We start from the raw sequence: 23,885 nt of genomic DNA on the forward strand, positions 1-23,885 counted from the left end.
AGCTGCAAGATTTTACTGTAATCGCAAGTGTAATTTTTCGAACGAGATTCTAAAGTTTTAGGTTAAAGACGTATTTGAATTAGTGATTTTAAAGGGAACAGAGTAATCTCGTGTAATCCAGTAGTAATAATTTTGGCCAATAGAGGCGCAACGAATAAATATGATATAAATTTAATAACCAAAGAAAAGTAATAAATTTTTTTGGTGATGTGTTTTTTCCTAATAATACTACAGTATTATAAAACATTACTTACGATGTCAAAAACACATGGTAAGCTGCATGTAATCGATTATAAGGAGCATTCGCCCCTGATAGATAAAATATATAAAGTAAGAAATAAAATAAAGCCTTTGATACATTCAAATACATATTCCTATATATAACTAGTCGAATATAAAGATGATATGATATGCATAAATATTGTAAAACATTTACATTAATCAATATACCCAGTAAGAAAAACTAAAAATAAAGTGTTGCTATACTCATACACAATTGTATGCGGGTAGTAAAGAAAATGATTCGCAAATTATTTATTGTTATATATTATTATATATCTCATATTATTATTTTATTTATATTGTGGAGAAATATTTTCATACGTAAATTTAAAAAAGAAAAAAATAGCTTATTACTCAATTGTACAATTTTTGTTACAATATGGTATTGTAGGGTGGGGTGGTGCATACGCCAATATATTAAACCCTCTTAAAATAGTACAAAGATTAATCATTAAAGTCATTTGAAAGAAACCCTCAACATTCAAAACGGAAAGTCTATATAAAATATTTAAGGTTAATATCGTAGACACTCTTTATAAAATAAATTCTAAAATGCAAATTTATAAAAAATAAAAAAATAAAAGAATTTGAGAAGAATAGGTGTCTCAGATTCCAACATAATATTAAAATTCCTAAATTCCACACAAGTCATGGTCAAAATAGCTTTATCTTCAAAGGTGTAAAAAATTATAATAATTGTCCCAATGAACTAAAAACTATTAAAAATTATATATCAATAAATAAATTTAAAGTAAACCAAAGAAATTTTTTGAACACGTGTAAAAACTACATTAAATTTTAATTAGTATGAATGTATTATTGTTTTATGATTTTTCTTTATATATCCTATATTTTTTTTTCTCATGTACTCGTAATTAAAATTATATTAACTCTTATAAATAAACAAATACAACAGTGTAAGTCACTCTCCAAGCACAAGAGTTAGTCTCTTTTTTTTGAGAGTTACAGTGATAACATTTACTAGATGTGTAAAAGTAGATATGTATAGAATATAAAAAAAACATTTACCTTTTATGAAATTTATTAATAAAAAATAAATTATGAAAAAAATTTCTTCTAGAAAAACGCGACATGTTTGGCATTAATAATTGTGACGTTAAGATTCGTGACGATGTTCTGAAAAAACTTGAGCGGTTTGGAACAAAGCTAAAAATAAACATGAATCGTGACGTACAAGGGGCGTGGCCAATGCAATGACTGTTTTTGTGGGAAATCAAAATTACAAATTAAAAAATATTTTTTAATCTACCAAGAAGTAGCAAAAAAAATAAATTGTACGGGGCAGTATTTCATAGACAATTTTTACTTTAAAACTTTAAAAAAATGGAAATACCCTATTTTACCGAGCCGTTTAAATTAAGGTGATATGTGTAAAGTAAGAAGAAAGGGAAGATGTATGAATGTAGAGGAAGCGAGATTTGTATGCAAAGATACAGTGATCTGGCGTTCTATCCTCTCTGCCTACCCTTACGGGGAAACGGCGTGATGGTTTGTTGTTGTTGTTGTGGGAAAAATACTATTCTCCGTCGGATATCACGCGACTGGTTTGCTTATTTGGAAATTCTTGTAATTATGAACAGACTTTACGTAATAATATGTTGCTGTTGTTAGACCGACGCCGACGGTGTAATGTTTCTAATATCTGACCCTTAACAACCCTTACACATTGTGTGTGTAAGTAGCTACTTGCGTACACGGGTAATCTATAGTAATGGACAATAAGTGCCCACGTGCGCGCGCAGTGTTGCGCAACTCACACGTGCGTACAACTAAATTCAATAATTGACAATTTTATTTCATTTCATTAGCAAGAAAAATTGTGTTCGCTTAGCGTGTGAAGTTTTGTAGCTATTTAGCATCGGTATTAAATAATTCTATACCTAAAATAAATTACAACAAACAATATTATAACAGAGATGAAGAACATTTCACAGAAGGTAATATAGATGTCTAGGCATCTACAGGGCTTATGATCTGTCATTGGCTGGTTTAAGTGGCCACTTTACATTAATTTATTGAACACTATAAACATATACAATATATATACATGCGCTCAGTAGCTGCAAGACTTGTTGTTATCTTACTTCTATTATTATATATTTGCTTTTTATTTCGTTTTTTAAATATCACTTAAACTTTAAACTTCACTGTTAAATGCAAATAAATAAAAGCTGTAGCTGTAAGACGTGCTGTTATCTGGCTCCTATATATCATAATTGGAGACGAGGAACTAGAATCCCAACCGTCCATGCGCTCTGTCGCTGCAAGACGTGCTGGGATATTTATTTATTGTACAGCGCCCTTGAGGTAATTTTTACAAAAATGGCGCTATATAAATTATCCAAACAACTATATATATATATATATATAAAAGGGCGGGCATATTGTCTTAAGGCAATTTCTTCCTACCTACCCAAACTGTTCAGTTTAAGAAAATTACAAATACATGGACTTATTGAATCTTACAATTTCATACAAAAACTAAAAACAAAGATTAACAAAATAAAAATATATTAAAAAATAAACACCATACTATGAAGAGAGGAGAGGGGATAGGAAGGAAAGAAGAAGGATAAAAGAACAATTTAAATATTTAAATAGTGACATTTCAATCTTGACTTAAATATAAATAAAGAAGAGGCGTCTCTAAAATTAGTGGGTAGATTATTCCACAATCGAGCGGCTACTCTGTGAAAGAAAATTACCATGAAAATCCGTGTTGTGTCGGGGCACTTGTAATGCATTCATAAACATGCATTCACACATATATATTCGCATGTACATATTTATTTTATATTTTATACATGCATTAACATATTACAACAGACATGAAGAACATTTGAGAGAAGGGAATATAGAAGTCTAAGCATTTACAGGGCTTATGACCTGTCATTGGCTGGTTTAATTGGCCACTTTAAATTTACCATTACCATTCCATTTACCATTTTGCCCATATTTGAACATCTATATTCCTTCAATTCTTTCATCTGTTGATGTTACATACAGATGCATGGAGGCTCTTTGTAGATACCGCATACTCTAATTAGGTAGCAGACGTGGAATGATGATAAATAATGTGGCCATATATGTAACAAAGTGTAACCGCACGCAAAAAATAAAAATCCTTGAGTAGAGCTTAGAGCTTCTCTTCCCCAACTCGAAATTCGTTATAGTACCCCTCAGGCTTGTGAAAAATCACTTTTTTTGTATTCCCAACGGGAATTGAATCCAGAACCTTTTGCATGGTAGGCAAATGCGCTGACCATTACACCACGAGGCCGACATTTACTATGCTATTATATCTATGTAGGTACGTTTACATTTTTCAATTCATTAAGGACTTAAAATGCTAATGCTTTTATTTATGCAGTACCTACCTAGCTAAAATAAATTCCTACCCCGTTTGTAAAATTATATCATCTGTGACGTTTTTTCACGCTTTCTGCCATCTTAAAACACTTTTCTTGTCAATTTTTGAATTCAAATTTGGATTCGAACGCGTCTGCGGGTCGCTTATACTTTTAAATAATTAATGCAAGGGGTAGTTAGTACCTATGAGTGTGTTGTAAAAACGAATTGGATATGAAATAATGTATATTTAATGACCGTGTATCTCATCTCGGGCATTAATTGCGCGCACGTACACAAGATGATCAGACTTTTGCTTCATATACCATATTATGTTCATTAAATTACATATTCTACCATATAGATGTGGCGGCCTCCGTGGTGTAGTTGTCAAGACGCTTGACTCACGCTCGGAAGGTTCCGGGTTCGATTCCCGGTGAGAACACAAAAATCAAAATGAATTTTTCTCAAGCCTGGGTGTTCTGTGATGTAATTCACCACTGTAATTGGGCCTACTGGCCTGTAGTGGTGCAAAAATAAATGAAAAAAAAAATGAAAAAAAAAAATGAAAAAAACTATTGTTACTTTATTGTATGATTTTGTATTAATTTTTTATATCAATAATTTAACAAATTGAATTATAGCATTAGGGGAAGGGTGTACAAAATGACATAGATTTTTTTGTAAAATGAAAAAAAAATTAATTGGTAACATATTTAGTAACTCTTTGGTTCAACATGTACACTATTTTTTAACATGTTAGCACTGTTTTTGTAGGAAGAAATACAAATCTATCAAATAAAAATACAAAAATATAAACATACTGCCAAAGACCGTTTTGCCCCACCGAGTGTACAAAATGACATACGATATAAACTTGGATGGGATGATTATTCAAAACATTTTAAAATCAGAATTGATAAGTTTTTTTATGAATATTAAAGAATTAAAATATTAAATGCTCACTTCACAAACAAAAATCTTGTTTTTTTTTATTTAAACCAGCACATTCTGCATGAGCCCAGTTTCCACATTTCATGCATTTTAACCATGTTTCACCTGACTTTGATCTCGTATATAACTTATTACAATAAATGCATGAGCAGTCATCTTCATCGTCTGTCAGTAGAAAGCATTCAGTGTCTGAATCAATATTTTTTTTTTTTACATATACCTTGTTTACACTTTTCCAGGATATGTTTTTTGGATCCTTTAGCTTTAGCCACTGATATATTTGGAGTTGTATTCAAATGTCATGTTTTACGCACATAATTGCGAAGCATTATTATTTTTCTAAAGAAAAAAAGTATAAATTGGGGAAAAATGACATAGTTTGTCATTTTACCCTACCGGTACATATGTCGTTTTGCCCCCCTACGTGAGTTTTTAAAAACATTAAAAAATACCACATTGCTCTTTGTAAATTTTAACAAAATTATAGTTTTTCATGAAGAATAACAATGACACAACATATCCTTTCAGTTTGTGTTGTAGAATAATACAAATAAAATAATGATAATACCTTCAGTGTCTGCGCAACAAAAATATTGTTTTATTTCACAAAGTAACCCGTCCTCCTCGGGCGGTCGCCATAAGCGTCCTAAATATTGGTAAGTATTTATGTGTCGTACCAGTGCTCATTATTGTGCAGGTTCAAACATCACCAAGAGTTTGGTTTCTGAGATATGATTACTATGTCATTTTACCCGCCTATGTCATTTTGTACACCCTTCCCCTACTGTAAATTGTTAATTACATATTGCCTTGTATTAATTATTAAGAAAACTTTTCAGCATTCCAATTCTTGACATGTATAAATTTTTACTATTTATATTTTTTATTATCAATTTGTATATTGTTTTGATTATTTTGTACATTGTTTAAATGTTTTTGATTTTTATATAGAAGAGTCCCGACTTAACAGGGAATTTTCTAACAAGTCGGGACATAAAAAAAATATATTTGCGCTATGATAAAATTGTGTATTTTTAGTATTAAATAAATAAATAAAATACCATTCCAAGGTGGCATTCTGAACCTTTTGCGAGCGTTGAGCGCTCTGTAACTGCAAGACTTTTTGTAATCTAAATCCTATTTTTAATATAGAGCTTCTTTAAAATATTTATATTTATTTCGTTCGAACGCTAAACTTCATTGTCAAATTAAATCGTTAAGCAAATGGGGGCTAGATTACTTACCGTCCATACGCTTTGTAGCTACAAGACGTGCTGGGATATTTATTTATTGAACAGCGCCTTTATTTATTGAACAGAGGTGGTTTTCACTAAAATGGAGCTAAATAAATAATAATAAACGGAAACCGGAAATCTATCACAAATCACAACACTATAATTAAGAAGTCATTGCTACGAGAAATTAGATATAAAATAATATTTCTTGCGCGCGGTAAAAATTAGTACATTAAGTTGTGGAGCCAAGTTTCTTAAAAATGTTTGAAAAAATTAATAAAAATGATTTTATAAAAATAAAAAACTTTGTAAAACGTCACTAGTGAGTGTTGTGATAGATTTCCGGCTGACGAGAAACCAATCCACTAATTGATTTCTTTATTTATTTATCATATATACGGCCTAAGCCAATTACAACAGTTGCATAAGGAAACGTACACAAGAAACTGAACAAAAAAAACATGAAACTATGTAGCAAAGACAAACAAGGGTAATATAAAAAGGAATAAGTATCTACCATATATTCATAAATACGATATAAGACTACAAACTAAACCATGCCAATCCATATTCATCGCACGAGGTTTTCCCTGGGGATGAAGTATGTTAAACCCAAAACCTAGACGACTTTTGTATAGAGTCACCTCTCCTTTTTCGCACCGAGAGTGTTTAATATTTTGGAAAAGCGTGTTAAGCTCTCACGGACAAAATCTATTCCCCGTAAGGGTAGGCAGAGAGGATAGAACGCTACGTCACTCTATCTTTGCAAAAAGATCTCGCTTCCTCTACGTTCATACATCTTCTCATGCACGTGCGCCGATTATTCCGACTTGTAACATGTCCATCTTTAAGTATTTGTTCGGTTTGGTCATGCTATGTCTTTCTCGGTCTTTCTCTATTTCTGCATCCATCAACATTCGCATCGTAAATAGTTTTAGCCGTTCTTTCGCTGTCCATTCGCTCTACATGTCCAAACCAGTTTTATACCAACCTTGGTTCCATGGAGTTGCGACTCGATAAATGTTAAATGAAGATGTTGTGAATAAATAAAAGTAAATAAATAAATAAACGGTTTTAGTGGCGAAGAGATGTCCTAATCAACACATATCAACGAAGAGATTTTGTGACGTCACACGGGAAGTTATTTCAAAACTACAAAAACATCATTCACTAGAACTTGTGACGTTTTAAAGTTGTTTATTTTGATTATTTTTTTCATACATTTTTGAAAAACTTTGCGGTAAAATTAAATGCTTCAATTTTGACAGCGAATAAGAAAAAATTTTTAACGTCCTCTCGCTTCTCTTCGGATTAGGCCGTTAATCTAATAAAATAAATAAATAAAATAATAAAACTGGAATTCATTCGTTATTTAAGAAAAGATATTTAAAAAACGCCTTACCACCTACCTACTATTCAATTCAAAAAGAGAATATTAAAACATCTGGGCGTTCCAGCGACCCTAACCCTTTTTTGATTGGTTAGATATCCCGCTCAAAGTAGGAGGGACGTACGATCAAAACATCTTCAGCAGTTTAGAAACCAAGATAACACCCTACGCACAAAAGAACCGATGAATCATTGTTGCAAGAACGAGTTAACATTAATACATTGTATCTTTTTATTCGTGCGCATACTTTGTTAGCGCTTCGTGAGGGTGGGGAGTGGGGAGCGCTCGCGCAGCCGACAGCCGCCAGAAACTAGTCAGCTGAAGAAAAATCAGTCGATCAGTGACAGCGTTGTTGAGCGGTAGTGTCAAATTCTGTTATCTCAGTTGAGTTTGACATATTGTGCCGTGTTGTTTAATTTTATTTCGTAATTTTGTTGAATCTCGCCGCGTGTGGTTATTAAGAGTTGAAATAATACAACAGTTTGCAGATTTCGTCCGATGTATTTACCAGACGAGTTTATTTACCATCGCCCGGAAGACAGGTTAGAATTTTGAAATGTTTACATACTGTTTTTTTTGTTTGACATTCACTTCTGCTTTGTGGGTTTAAATATTTATAACATAATTCATTAACTTTTTAACGCAACAAATACTCTAACGCTTAAATAATATGTATATTTAAAAAAAAGTTTTACTATATTTTTGGTGAAAATCTAAAACGAGTCGAGTAGGTATTATTAAATATTATATTATACAATATGTTTCGTTTTGTTTTTTTTATGTATTTTAATCGGTTTTATTCACTTAATAGTTTTTAGTTGCAAATTAAAAAAAAAAAATTACTCTATTTTTATTTTTGATACGTAAATTAAAAAGAAACACTTGGAAAAGTGATTTTGTCAGAAAAAAATGCTGAAATTAATTCAAATGAACAACACTTTGAGTATGTCCAAATGTTTGTAAACAAGCATGGATTCCACTTCCTAGGGAGTTATCACGATTGAAATTTATTAAAACAGCGAGGGAAAACATTTTTGAGACGGGAAAGTGCTTACAACATGTTATTGGCTGGTTTAAGTAACCACTTTAAAACACTGTCTAACATTTACTATTCTGCCTACGTTTGAACATCCACATTTCCTCAACTCTTCCACCCGTTTACATTTGTTAAACAAAAGAGCCGAAACCTATATTGATGTAGGCGAGATTTTTCTTGGCTGGACTATTCCACCCTCTAAGCAATGCCTAAAAGTACTTTTTGTATTTATTTTTATACAACACGTCTTGCAGCTATTAAGTGCATGAACGGTTAGAAATCTAGCTCTTGTTTACAGATAGGAGCCAGATTACAACGCGTCCTGCAGCTACAGAGCGCATAGATGATTAGGATTCTAGGGCCCAAATTACAATAAGAAGTTAACATTTATCGTCAATTTTATCTACAAAGTAAAATTAAGTTTTATGTATGAAAAATGCAATATGTATAAAAAAAATCCTTACATGTTCAATGACAGGTTATCCATGAAGATACTTTAAATTTTAATGCACAAATACACATTTTCGTACATAAATATCGATTTTACTTTATACCGTCTCGATATGTAATGATGAAGATTGAAGATAGCGTTTATAATCGCGGCCTAGATACAGTTAAAATACGTTCGAAGTAAATGTTATTTACTTACATTTCGAAGCTGGCTTTACTATAATTTGCGTTTATTTTATTATGAGTGTGTTTTTCGCACTGAACGGCTTTATGTTATTTTTGTTAATATATCTACTATCAAACTAAGCCCAAAAAAAAAATTAATTTTTCTGTATCGTATTTTCAAAAACCTTTTCTTACACAAGCAGAATAAATTTGTTAAAAAAACGCTTTTAAGAATAAAATAAAGTAATGAATCTACTAAGGGAGATAAGGTCATTAACATCACATGCCATGCAGGTAATGCAGCCATTGTGATGATGAGAACATATCCATCTCAGTTAAGTAGTAAACATCTGGACGCCTACGAAATGTCGTATAGTACAATGAACACATGATCATATAATTCGGATGCACAAAACGTATGTCAGATCGATCATGGTGTATACTCGTACAATAGAGGCGAGGATAGATAGAGAGAAAAAAAAATACGAAAAACCAGGTAGAAAAACTAAATAGAAAAACCAAATAACTGCTCAGAACGTCAGAGATGAAAGTACTAAAGGCAATCGCAGGGAAACCCCAAAAGAGGCAGAATCCAGAGTCAAGAAGTTAGACGGAATTGCGATACCCAGTGCATAGTATATAGATTATGGAGAGATTACGTCAATAATTCCATTAATGGACAGCTCCAAAATCCCCTATACCATTGCCCACGAAATCCCGGCCGTTTGCCGTTTGCCCGGAAGACCATTAAGGAGAGGGAAGAACAGCTGAAACTCAGGAGTTAGCTTTGAGCTGATACCAAATTAATCGATCTTAACCGAGATTATTATTTTTTTCATACATTTTCAAGAAACTTCGCCGTGCAAATCAATGCTGTATTTTTTACCGCTTGTAAATAAACATTTTTTACATCCAATTTCCCGAAGCACTGAACTTCCTCATATACATCAAAAACATAAAGCTACTTATATATTAAAAAAGAACGTTTGTTTTTCAAATGAAACTTATACTTTTTTCAAGCGATAAATACCTAACCGTTTTTTCGTGTGGGGTGGGGAAATCGAGTGGGAATAGGTCCGACTCGTGTTGTATTTAGTGGTTGGCAAATTCGCCTACCGAGGTCCCGGGTTCGATTCCTGGGAGGGTAAACATATAATTTTGAATTATAAAGGTGGTTTTACATCGCAATATTTTAATTGTCTTAGTATGGCACCTGAAGAGGAAGATTAATTACCTTACCTCAATTGAACGGATGATCAACATACGGTGCATTTAGTGTATGAATCTAGTGCCTTATGCACCGACTGGTGCCGATAGGGAAATGACGATGATGAATGCTTATACATGTCATTAACACCTTATCTCTATCCACTGGTCCATAGGGCACTGAATTAATTAGGGAAATATAACTTTTTTTAAAACATTATGTAATAAAGGTCTCAGCGATACGGTCCAGTAAAAAAAATTTGTTACTTATTAGTAGCATAAAAATATTTTCTAATTATAAATTTTGAATTCCCGCAAAAACGGTCACTCCATTGGCCACGCCCCTAATACGTCACGATTCATGTTTATTTGTTCCTGACCATTAAAATTTGTTTAGAACATTGTCACAAATCTTAACGTCACAACTATCAAGGCCAAGCATGTCGCGTTTTACTAGTGACGTAATTAAAAAAAATATATTTTTTAAAATTCATATATGAAAACATTTCTCCACAATATCAATTTTAATTTCAAAAATACTACTAATTTTTTTAAACCCATTTCATATATTTTAATCGGTATTCGTAGTATGTGATATTTCTTTATTGCAGTGTTTCTCGATCATATTTGTTGCATTGAAGGTAAGGTGATCAGTCTCACAATTCAGGTAACAGTCCAGGAACAATGAAATATTGCAGTTCTCAAAAATATATATTTTATGTCAACCCTGCTAGGAAAAGAACCTAGCACCTCAAACACTTTTTTTCACTCACAGAATTGTATTCTTCCTCCGCCCGGACACACAACTGCATAGGTAGAGCATTTAATTGGTCAAAAATGACAAAGTCGTAACATTACACACTTATTACGCTATTGACTATGGCCTACTAATTGAATTTGTAATTAGGAGTTTGTCGAACTCAAAACAGACACAAGAATCTTATATCATTAATTTAATACTTTTGACATAATTAATCACTCACTATTTTAATAACCTCATAAACCACATGTGTATCTAAACTCAAAATCCGAGCATTTTCACTTGTATTTACTCAATATACAAACAAACCGTGACGCGTTTCCCCGTATGGGTAGGCAGAGATGATAGAATGTCAGATTACTCTGTCTTTGCATACAGACTCGCTTCCTCTCCATGCATTCCTCCTCTTATGCACGCACGCCGATTATTCCTACGCTTAACACGTCCATCTTTTTTTAATTTTTTAAAATTTATTTATTTATGACAAAATTCAAGGTTTTTAAACTTTACATATTACATTTTATTACATATTTTATTTGTACGAAATATTCCCAATCAGCAAAAGTCCTGGTATGAGGGGATATTATAAATAATAACACAATAGTTTAAATAAAAAATCAATAAAATAACATCACATATCACTCGTCACACGGGCTGTAAGAACTGTTTTATTTAGGTGTTTTTTTAAGTACGCACATGTTTTGTATATTTTTTAGATCATTAGAAAGTGAATTGTAAAAATTTATTGCTGTATACAAAAAACTGTTTCTTTTTCTGTTGGTCCTAGGTTGTTGGCAAGTTAAATTATTTGATGCTCTTGTATTTATTTTATGTATGTTGTAGTTAAAATTAAATTTAATATTTGTCTTTATTTTATTATTTTTCATCTTAAATATCATTTTTATTTTTTCTGTGTAGATCAATTCCTATAGATTGAGAATTTTTGTGATTCTATATAAATCCGTGGTTCTAGTATATTTATTAAAATTAAATGTTACTTTAAGTGCTTTTTTCATTGTTCTTTCTTCAACTAATCTATTGGATTCGGTCGCGCCATGTCTTTCTCGGTCTTCCTCATTTTCTGCATCCATCAACATTCGCATCGCAAATCTTTAAGCCGTCCTTTCGCTGTCCATCGCTCTATATGTCCTTACCAACGTGGCGCCCCTTTTTTGTCAATAATGCTTGTCTCAGCCTTACACAGTGCACGGATTTCGACATTTTTTGTTCACCATACATCGTTTTAAGACACGTTCGCCAGAGAGATCGCATTTCGACAGCATTCGGCCTACTTATTCCATACTTACTCCCATACCGTAGGGTCAGCACCTAAACTCCATTGTGAACTGAACTGATTTGCCTCCCGAGACAAACATTTATTTGCCAAGGTAGATTTCAATGCACCGTCACTCACCCTCCTTTTAATATATTTCTCAGTCTTTCCATCCCCAGTAAACATACTTCCCAGATACACAAATTCTTCAAACTAATTCAGAATATCTCCTTTCACACTGATTTCACATTTAGCTATACTTTCATCCCTTTCAAGAATCGTTACTTTCGATATGCGTTCATTGTCGTTCTTGCGTACCTTTATCGTATGTTGTTATTTGTTTATTTATGTTATTGACTCTTGTGTGGCTGTGGTGTAACATGAGTCTACATAGGATACAATACTCGATGTGTCTCTATAAATTATTTAAATGATGAAGTTGTGTTTTTTCTTGATTTGGAAAGTAAAATTTATATAACTACCTTAAATTTTAAAACAAAAAAATATTTGTACTTGCTATGCGAAGAATGTGAAGAACGTGTGAAAGTGATGCTACCACAATAAATCTGTATTAAAGAGACCACGAAAATATAACTTAAACCAAGAAAAACAGAGACGCTGTTCTCTGGCCTGTGTTTGTGTGAATGAGACAAAAACAAAAGAAGTAATTCGTTCAATCAGCCGGTTATTGGCAGTGAGCGGAAGTGCACGTTGGACCGGCGTATTGATATATTTTGTATTTATTTATTTTTCTTTCATGCCTACATTATATTATATTTTTTATAAATTATGGAAGAGGAATTATTTAACTGTATGTTGCTATGTTTTTTTTCAAATTTCGATGTCACATCGAACCTCGAACCTTTGATCCGCGAGTCCATGACACTAGCCACGGGACCACAAGCCGATACTAAATACGATAATAAATTAAATACAAGTCATACTTACAGGTAATGAAAGTTTACGAAAAATAAACGTATTTGCACCCGAAGATGCAAAGGGCACTTCATTGGAACACGAAATGCAGCGAATCGGGATCTTTTTTTCCCACGTGGAGGGTAAAGTGATCAGTCTTACGCTTCAGGTACCAGTTTCGTAAAAATAAAATATTGCTATGTAGAACCACCGATAAAACCGATATTTTTTGACGTCAAATTAATATGGAAAATAAACCATTTTACATATTTTTTATAAAAATATTTATATTTATTTAATTTCTTTCTTTCCCTGACACCACTCTTTACCGCTTATTCTAGATGGACGCGAAATATTTTATTTATAATTGGCACACTGCAGTATTTCATTGATTTTGGAATGGCACCCAAAACGTGATACTAAAGACCACACCCAGCTGCAATAAAAAATATCCAGATGCCCTGCAATCGGAGTAGGTACCAATGCCCTATGCACCACCGGGTGCGAACAGGGAGATGATGATGATTGAGGTATTATTTGGTTGATTGTAACTATTATACCTCGTCATCATTTCTTGTTCACCTATAGCCAAAAGCAATTTGAAATGAGTTGGAAACTAATATTGTTGTAGGCAAACTTAAAGTTAATGATGTTTTAATTACCTCACTAAATTCTATTTAGGTAACGTCGAAGGCACGTATTGTTATTACCTGTACGTAGGTACTAAGCATCTAAATGCTCTGAATATGTTTTAAATTAAATATTTGTGGTTTTTTTTATTCATCACAAATAGAATAACCCGTTAAACCGCGAGGGCGGCTTGGGCAGCTTATTTGCGAATTTTAATTAAAATTTGTTGCAACAGAGAGGGAAAACATTTTTGAGTTGGGAATATGGCAGTCTAGGCATTTACAGGGCTTATGACCTGTCATTGGCTGTTTTTAAAAAATATTTATTTTATTTAATTTATTTATTTATTTTTATTTATTTATTTATTAATGTTTTACCCTTACAAACTATAAACAATAATAAAAATAATGGGCCCTCACTGGGGTTACCCGTGCCGAGAACACTTAACAATATACTTTTTTAAATATTTTTACATTTAAGAATAAACAAAGAGGACTAACTTAATAAATAAAGATAATCAACAAAATATTCAGACTGTTTTAAAAATTTGGTATATTTACATCTTTATGATTTATATTACAAAAACCCACAATGAAAATAACAAAAACCGAACATAAGCTATACACTTGTGGAGCAGTAGTTTAAGTGGCCACTTTACACACTGTGTAACATTCACCATTCTGCCTATGTTTGAACATCCACATTTCCTCGACTCTTCCATCTGTTGACTTTTGGAAGTAAAAGAGCTGAGACCTTTATCATGTAGTTGAGATTCATCCGTCTGAACCAACACCTACTAGGCAACGCCTGAAAACAATTTTCCAATTTTTTATACCTCTTCTTTTACCAGGTAGTTAATTCTACAATGTTTTGAGTATGTCCAAACGCTTGCAGACTTGCTGGATTTTCTCCCCAGGGAGTTGTTCATATTTAAATTAGTTGCAACAGATAGGGAAAACATTTTTGAGTTGGCCAGCCAGTCTGCAAGCATTTGGACATACTCAAAACATTGTTGAATTTTGATTTTTTCAGAGATAGATGTAAAAACCATTTAAACAAATTTAGAAATCAACGTGCTATTACAAAAAACTAGATAAAATCAACAATGATTTAAAACATTAAAGTTTGTAAGTGAAAATTATTGATGGACGTTTATTGTAATTTATTATAGAAATAAAATACAAGTGATACTTTAATACATAAATTTGAAATATCCAGTGACGTGTTAATGATAAGTAATTTAATTGACTCTCATATGATTTTGAATTCTCTATCCTTACCTCTGTTTTGTTTAAATACATTGAATATCTTAATAAGGATGCCAGTCTCGAAGAAGTCGCGAAAGCGATGAAACCGGTCGCATGATATTCTAAATTTGTGGATTAAAGTAGCACTCGTCTTTTATTTCTATAATAAATAATAATGATTTGAATCCGAAATTTTTGTAGACATATACTCCTGGATTACACCTCCTAAAGCCCTGAAGGGTTATCAAAATTAACGATTTGCGACAGAGATTTAAATCATTTTAGAGAAGGGAATATGGAAGTTAAGGCTTATGACCCGTCATTGGCTGGTTTAACTGGCCACATTCAACATGCCTATATTTAATTTATAATACAGTTAGGTACAAACATAGTAAGTAATAATTAAAAAAATAAACAAAACGTTTTTTTGTGTATGCATGTAGAAATAGAAAAAGCATGCTACAATGCAAAATCATAAGTAAAAAAAGAGAAAAATATGGATATAAGAAAAATTTTAGAATTAAAAAGCAAATTGTAAATAATTTCAATTTGCTGAAGATTATTAAGTTAAACACCCGAAACCTTGGTTAATGCGGCTGACATAATATATCACTTAAGTTTAGTAAGAATGTAAGTTTAGATATACTATTGTAAAGCGCCCTTGGGGTGATTTTTTACAAAAATGGCGCTATATAAATCAGCCAAATATTATTGATATTATTATTATGAGATTTACACTGAACAGTAATTCAGCCATGTTATCCTTTTTGTAACATTGAGTTTTACGTTGAATTTGCATTTATTATCATATTTTTTTTATTTACTACCCTTTTTTTGTTTTGTTTAATTTTTTTCAATAATTTTTGTCGTTTTTTTTTAGTGACCATTTACTTTGTACTTGTAAATTTGTACTTATTTATGTTATTTTTTGTAAATTCCCGTTGCACACATGTGTGAAAATAAATAATTACTTCTTCTGGGTTGAGTTCGTATGTTGTTTCCTTCTTCTCTGTTGAGATAGCGGTGTACCTAGATAAAATCTAAAGATGATTACATTCGATTTGATTAAATGATAAGATCGATTAGACGCATCGCATTATAAGATGCACCTCAAAATGTATCTATTGATTTTTAGGGAAAAAAAATGTCTTGGACGATAAGACGCATCGGACCACAAGACCCTAATTTTTGGTAGAATTTTCAGAGTGAAATAGTGTGTTTTATGGTTCGAAAAAAAAAGGTACTCAAAATAAGAACATTTAATGTTTTCATTATTTTTAACCCCGCTCTCCATCAGCGATCTACCGATTTTTCTGCAGATCTACCGAATTTCACATGAAACAGAGTTTGGCAACGCTGCTTAATGGCAGTTGTATATAGTTAAATAATATGAAGATAGGCACAGCACAAAGGGGAGTAATGTATGCAATTTTCACGAAATAACATTGCATTTCCCCCGCCAGTCAAAGTAATGCGGGCACTCTCTGATAAGACCATAAAACTATGTTTTACGTACTAATTTATGCATTTAGGCCAGAGGTTCCCTAACTTTATGCACCGTAGACCACTTCTTGTCAATCAGTTATTCACGTACATCTATTTATGTCATTTATGTAGTGGAGCGCACTCAATGTATCGCACCCCGGGAATAACAATGGCACAAATAAATAAACTTTTTTTTACAGGAAAGCACTTGCACACACACCCGCGCTATCAGTAAATTCGCAAACTCAAAATTCACTTATTTCTAGCTTGTTTGAAATGTTTTTTCAGAAAAAAACAATGGATAATGATCATTGTGCCAATATTATTTTAAAAATTGAAGTATGAAATATGGAAGTAATATATGTACTGTCGTCATAAGCTATTGCTTATGTCTTATTAGACTGTTTTTCTGTTAAAATCACAAAATGAGTTAAATATGAGGTAATGTTCTATGAAAAATTTCGAACATTTTGATTTATGGCGAAAAACGATATTTATTTATTGATTTATTTTACAGGAACAAAATGTCGACAATGATATAATAACATAAAAAAGATACGGTTTAAAGACAGACCAGCGAAGTTTCTAAATAAAAATCATCCATATTAAATTGTGGTAAAGCAAAAGGGTGTGTTTATGTGTATTTGTATGAGAGTAAGTGTATAGGTGTGTTTATTATAAAATAATGTTTTCAAAGAAATAACAAAATATCTAGAGATCCATAAGCAAAAATTCAGTAAGGATATGACACACACAGGTTTTATGCTTAAGAAACATTCGACATACTCTGTTTTTACTTATTTACATTTTTTTTTTAAATTTGCATCAAAATGGTAAATACTAAAAAGTGTCATATCTCATCATATGACTTTTGCAAATAACTGCCTTTTTTGCTCATGACTGCAGTATTCTAACACAGACATTTTTTTCTTTTACCACCACATAAATATAAAAAATACATAAATATTTTAAAGAAATATGTAAATATGTATTTCATTTGACACAATTTATCATTATTTTCACGTCCCGACTTGCTAGATAAAGCTGTGTAAGTTGGAACTGTAAATTCAAGTAATATACATATATATTTATGTAATTTTATACTGTATGTGCACATAAAATACAAGAAAATATAAAATAAATATGAGTAAATTGGAAATAACAATGTTTTGAGTGTGTCCAAATTTTTGAAGATAGGCTGGATTTCCTCTCTAGGGAGTTGTTTAAATCAACATTTGTTGCAAAATATGGGGAAAACATTTTGGGAAGGGAATATGAAAGTCTAGGCATTTACAGGGCTTATGACCTGTCATATTCCTATCTCAAAATGTTTTCCCTCTTTGTTGCAAAAAAAATTGATTCACGTAAATTAAAACGAATTAATGCAAATTGCAAATATACCTAGCGCCAGATATAAATGAATTAAAATGCTAAATAAATTTCAAAAGATAAATTACACTACACAAACATTGTGTTATGTATCTATCAGGTATATTAATGTATTTATTTTATTTATTACTACATATATTATTAATGTTTTAGTGATAATAATTACTGAATGTACTCTTTGTTTAAGTTGATAAATTCCTGCACTTTGATTTTTTCAACATGGCGCCCATGTCTACTTCGTACGGTTTTTTGTTGTTCTCAAATTGTCTTTCACAGACAGGACAATGAACAGTTATCAATGGACCTCATTATCGCATTCTTCAATCTGCCCCTAATTTATTTTGGAAAACAATCAGAGAAAGAAAGAATATTAATTTACCTGGTTTAAAAACATGTAGTATTTTAGTGATTGTAAATAAAGTCTTAGCCTCCTTTCATTCTAGAATTTCTTTATGAATGAAGCGTAGTTTAGAGAATTTTCGTTTTAAAATGACAATAGGTTTTTGTCTACTTATGCATACCAATACTTTTACACTGCAGGTTAATACTACAAGGTAATTTAATATCAGTGACTGACTTTCGACAAGATGTTTCGGTTTTGGCCAGTTTTGGCCGCAGTTTAGGATTTGGTCAACAATTGGTCGAAACTTCCGCTCAGCCGAAACCTGCGGTCGGGATGTGTCTGATAACGTTGGGCTGTGTTCGGGTCCATCGTATAGCTCGCGACTCTGAGTTCTAAGACCTTTCACACTTGTTATTCCTTAATGTCAACAAATTAAAGTTCCTTTAGCGTACATTGAAGAACTGCTACAAATAAGTTACATGTATAACATGTCGGCCTCATGGTGCCTCATTTGCCTACAATGCAAGAGGCCTCGGGTTTAATTCCCGACATGGTTAACATGAAATATGTATATTAAAAAAAAAATGTTTTAACATTATAATATTTCATAGTCCCTGAACTGGCATCTGAAGCTAAAGGCTGATTACTTACCTTCATATTAAAAATAATCAAGGTACGGTGTGATTTGTGTACCAATGCAGTGTCATATGCACCATTAGGTACGGAAAGGGAATTATGATGATGATAAAATAACAACGAGCCAAAAAGCGCAAAAAAAAACAGATTAACTCATAAAATTTATGCCTTCTATTTCAGTGTGCAGTTTATTTAACACTTATTTTAATGAATTCGTACGGTTTAACAATAAAACTGCCTGATTTTGAGCGTTTGAAAGTGACTTAACTTATTTAAATAAGTTTTTGTTTAGAGCAGAAGCCGAAATTCGGTTTTAGTTTCAGTATAAAATCTTTTTTCGTTCGGTCACTATTAAGAATACAACAAGTTGGAACCCATCATCAGGTGTGAAAATAAACACCCTAACACATCAGCGAATATTTACACACCTGGTAATAGGTAATTCTGAATACCCGAAACTTTTAACCCACTATTAGAAAATGGGAATCAAGTTAGGGTAGAGTGGGATTCGAGCCATGGGACCACAACCCGATTCGTTATGATCTAGCTAATTTTATACTTATGTGCAGTTTTAAATAACAAAGTGTTTTATTTATAATATGTTGCGCATGCGTACGTACGTACACCGTAGACATTACGTAATATATGTACTGTGAATAACGGGATACACAAAAAATTTAACTCTCAGGGAATTTTTATGAAAACAATAAGCATCATTGTCGTTATTTTTTCATTCCCTTTTGATAGTGCATAGGCCACTGAATTGGTACACCAATCGCAGCTTATCTTGATCATTTTTGTTATATGAAATAAAGACGATCAGTCGTACTGTTCAGGTACCAGTCCAGAAACTATGAAAATATTCTAGTGTACAAACACCTTTTTAAATAAATATTTCACATCAACCATGTTAATAAGCATCACTTGGTGGTTATTTTTTTATTCTCTTACCGCACCTAATGGTGCATAGGGCACTGCATTGGCACACCAATCGCGGCATATCTCAGCTCTCTTTACCCCCTGTTCTCTTCATAGTATAGTGTAGATATTTAGTCAAAAAAAAAACGTATGTGTTTATTAACATTTTGATTTAAAATGAAAATAGTAAAATATACCAACAATATGTTCATATACCACTAATTTTCTCAAATTGAACGATTTAGGTATGTAGGAAAAAATTGCTCGCCCTTATGGATGTTGCTGCCCTTATGGTATGTTAACTGTATATGCATAAAAAAGTGTTTAAATAAAATAAAAATCTTGATTTTTTTGTTACATGAATGTAAGATGATCAGTTCTACGCTCTATTATTATTATTATTTATTCTTTATTTAGGATTCATCGAATTTCTTATAATCGTCAATAAAATTCTAACTTAAACATGTAAATCAATATATTTTATTTTTTATTTTATTATTTTTTATATAAAATATAAATCAATAATTTGTAGATTAAACCAAAAAAACAAATAAATTTAAATCAAAATCAATAAACACGAATCTAATGCCAAGCTGTCGTCCTGATAATCTTCAACTCTATACTAGCTCTTTCCAAACAGCCTGTGCTTGACAAAATCTTTTTTTTTTATGGCAAAGCCTGAATTTCAAGAGGTACCTTATTATAGAATCAAATGCAGTTTGAGTCAAAAGAATCATTAATTTTTTGCAGTCTAGTGGTGGGCACAACTAGCATATTTTTATTTCTAGTGTTGAACCTATGGAAATGTCTGTTTCTTCTAAAATCAACAATATTTTTATGCTCGTACATTAAATTTTCATAGATATATTGACAAGTGACCGTCAATATATTGATTTTTTAAAACATATCTCTAAGCAATTCTATGGGATTCATATTGTAAATTGCTCGAACAGCTCTCTTCTGCAGCACATAATCAGAATCAACATCTGTAGCAATTCTCCACAGCAGTATACTGTAAGACAATGTCGAAGTAACTGAAATAGGCCATAACTGTTTCTACATTAGTAAGATGTCGAATATTTTTAACAGCGTAGACTGCAGAACTAAGTCTGTTCGATAAATGTGGACCACATTGAAGCTTAGAATCTTATTTTATACTAAAAAATACGGTGGTATCCACAAGATCCAGTTCTGTTTCTTTAAGTTTTATATTAAACATAGTTTGTTTGACATTATGTGTCACAAATATAATACATTTAGTATTTTTTTCGTTCAATTATAAATTGTTGGAATTAAACCAATTCAACACCATAAAGAGAGCATTATTCATGTCGTCAATTAGCTTCAGATGTCAGTCCAGGGAACTATGAAATATTTCAGTGTATAAACACCATTTTAGAATAAATATTTTATCTCAATTATGTTGGGAATCGAACCCGAAACCTCTTGCGTGGTAGGCAAACGCGCTGACCACTAAACCACAAGGCCGACATTAAATACTGTTTTTCATCGTAGTCGTAGCAGGTTCACATACACAAAACTATGCAATTCATATAAATTTGTAAATACATTGAATTTGGAGGTGGTTACGAATTGAGTTTATTTTTGTTATTTTCCTTTTTTTCAGTCCGCAGTCCGCTTACGGAAGATCTGGCGGAAGCGGATCTGGAAGTGGGTATCCTGCCGGAAGTGGAGTACAGATGCAGTACTTCGGTGGAAGTCCAGTCCCCTCGGATATAGGCCAGCCCATTTGGACAGCAACAGGTTAACTAAACGTTTTAATACTACAGCTATTCGTCGACCTACGACCGCGATCGGTTCCGACAAATAGGTCGTAAGTCGATCTGGTCGTAAGTTGGCTCATGCAATAATTTCCTTACCCATACGTTCATACAATTATGTATGCACATACAATTATGTATGTATGTACGCTGCATGATGATATTATTGTGAATTAAAAAAAATGAATTAAATAGCGTTTCACTGTCATTTATCGGGTTTCTCTACGTTTTTATTATTTTTATTTCTTTATTATAAAAAACATGTTATACATATTGTACTCCCAGGAGTTATTAAAAAAAACTCATTTCGGACCGTACATATTAAGAGAACATTTTTGTGACAATACATAGTTAATACATTCGAAATATTAAGAAAAAATTGAAAAAGAAACATAAAACATAGTACATTACACCATCTATATAAATTACCTTAATAACTATCACTATCAAAAAGATTTAACTAATATTTTTTAATTGCGACACTTGGATTTCCTATTCGACTTTTCGTATTTTAGCTCATCGGGCAGTTTATCAAATTCGGAATGGCCAATATTTTCCAGAGACCTTCTGCCGAACTTCGTTGAGCGAAACTTAAGACACATGAAGATTCCCCGAGTAACGCGTATTGTAATTGTGAATATCATGAGCAAATGTAAATTTTAAATTTGTGTGAGCAGAAAAGTTTATGATATTCAAAATAGTATTAGTTATGTCATGCAGTGGCATCAGCTTGAAAGGAAGTATTTTTGTCTGTCGGTAGATATCCTTGACATGGGAATCCCATTTCAGTCCAAGAATGTTTCTCAGAGCTCTGTTCCGAAGAACTTGTATTTCCGAGATCCGATTTTTGCTGGCGAAACCCCATATACAGTAGCGAGCACTGAAATCTTTCCAGACTGAAACTTTTTTTGTGATTTCTTGATAGCTTTTCATTCTAAATTATTAAGCATCCCTGTTTAAAGATGATATACAAAAAAGGGCCTATTTAATGACCAAATATTATTTTTTCATAGTTTTATAGTTAATTTGTAGATTTTCGATTTTTTCGCATAAAAATGAATAATGCTCATATAATTTTAACTTTTTCTATGATGTTTTTAAGGTTTTCCTTTAACGGAGGCTTCAGTTTATTTATTTCGATTGCCATTTTATGCTACAAGTTTTCGATAGGGTTTAGATCATGACTATTTCCGGGCCAATCCAGTGTTGGAATTTCATAACTTTTTTAATATTTTTTTACCTAAAAATGATTTTAATGGTGTTTAATTTTTTAAATATTTTTTTTTTAACGTTATAAATCACGCTTTTGTTCACAGGAATATAGCTCAGGGGCTTTTCTAGTAAATTATTACATTGAGGTTTTTTTTAATATTCCAGCGCGCCGTTTATGCAAAATGATATACATCTTACGCATAAGAGATTTTAGTATCAACACTAAAAAATGTTGTAGATTTAACATGTTAACAAACACTTATTTTTTTATTTATTTGACAGCTGGAAGCATGGCCACTTTGTCCGAAGAATACGCCAGCGGAAGGCCTTCTCCCCAGGGCTCTAGTGGAGGAGGGACTCTACCCGCCTTCTCACAGAGGTTTGGGAATCCCTTCACAGCCCACTCTCGCCCCGCGCCCCCGTACACACCCCAACCAACATACCCTCCACAGGTAAGGAGAAATTCATTTATTTACTTTATTTCATTTTATGAGTTAATTCAACAAAGATACGAGTACATACTAAAAAACATACAATTTGTAGGTATTAGTCGATACAATTTTACATGCATTTCTACTACTACTACTACCATCACGCCATTTCCCCGTAGGGGTAGGCAGAGAGAATGGACCGCCACACACGTCTATCCTGGCATACACTCCTAGCCTCTTCCACATTCATACATCTTGTCATACATGCCCTTCGGTTCTGTCTGCTTTTGACATGACCAGACTTAAGATTTTGGTTTATCTGATCATGCCACGTCTTCCTTGGTCGTCCTCGTCTAACGTTGCCGTTCATTTTTGCCATATATACTTGTTTTACCATTCTCTCATCGTCCATTCGTTCTACGTGACCAAACCATCTCAGAGACCCTTTTTTAATCTTATCAATTATACTTGTCTCAGATTTACACTCTCTCCTGATTTCATCATTCGTAACCCTGTCATACATTGATTTCCAACACATTCGTCTAAGAGATCGCATTTCAACCGCGTTCACTCGGCTTTCATCCTTCCTCTGCCAGTTCCATGTTTCACTTCCATACATAAGTGTTGGGACTAAAACTCCGTTGTGCACTGCCAGTTTAGCTTCGATTGACATATTTTATTAGAAATTACTGTGCTTAGTGCTCCGTTCATTTTGTTGCCCGCATTCACTCTTCTTTCAACATCTTTTTCTACTCTTCCATCTCTTGAAAACATGCAT

The 23,885-nt window shown here is 32.4% G+C and overlaps 1 protein-coding gene across 4 annotated transcripts in view; it reads left to right on the forward strand.

Moving 5' to 3' along the window:
• Window positions 1-23,885, forward strand: part of LOC148280806 (uncharacterized) — a 171,896-nt gene that overhangs the window by 123,023 nt on the left and 24,988 nt on the right. For 3 of the 4 annotated variants that reach the window (XM_088227766.1, XM_088227767.1, XM_088227768.1), the window contains exons 3-4: window positions 21,311-21,447; window positions 22,959-23,128. In XM_088227766.1, the coding sequence (XP_088083892.1) occupies window positions 21,311-21,447; window positions 22,959-23,128 (307 nt within the window). Of the gene's footprint in view, window positions 1-7,552; window positions 7,773-21,310; window positions 21,448-22,958; window positions 23,129-23,885 lie in introns of those variants that run through there. The other variant, XM_088227769.1, reaches the window with a different exon arrangement.

The sequence above is a fragment of the Micrasema longulum genome, unplaced genomic scaffold, assembly GCF_059751315.1.
Source record: "Micrasema longulum isolate JH-2025_06_02 unplaced genomic scaffold, ASM5975131v1 h1tg000534l, whole genome shotgun sequence".
In the NCBI taxonomy this organism is placed as follows: Eukaryota; Metazoa; Arthropoda; class Insecta; order Trichoptera; family Brachycentridae; genus Micrasema; species Micrasema longulum.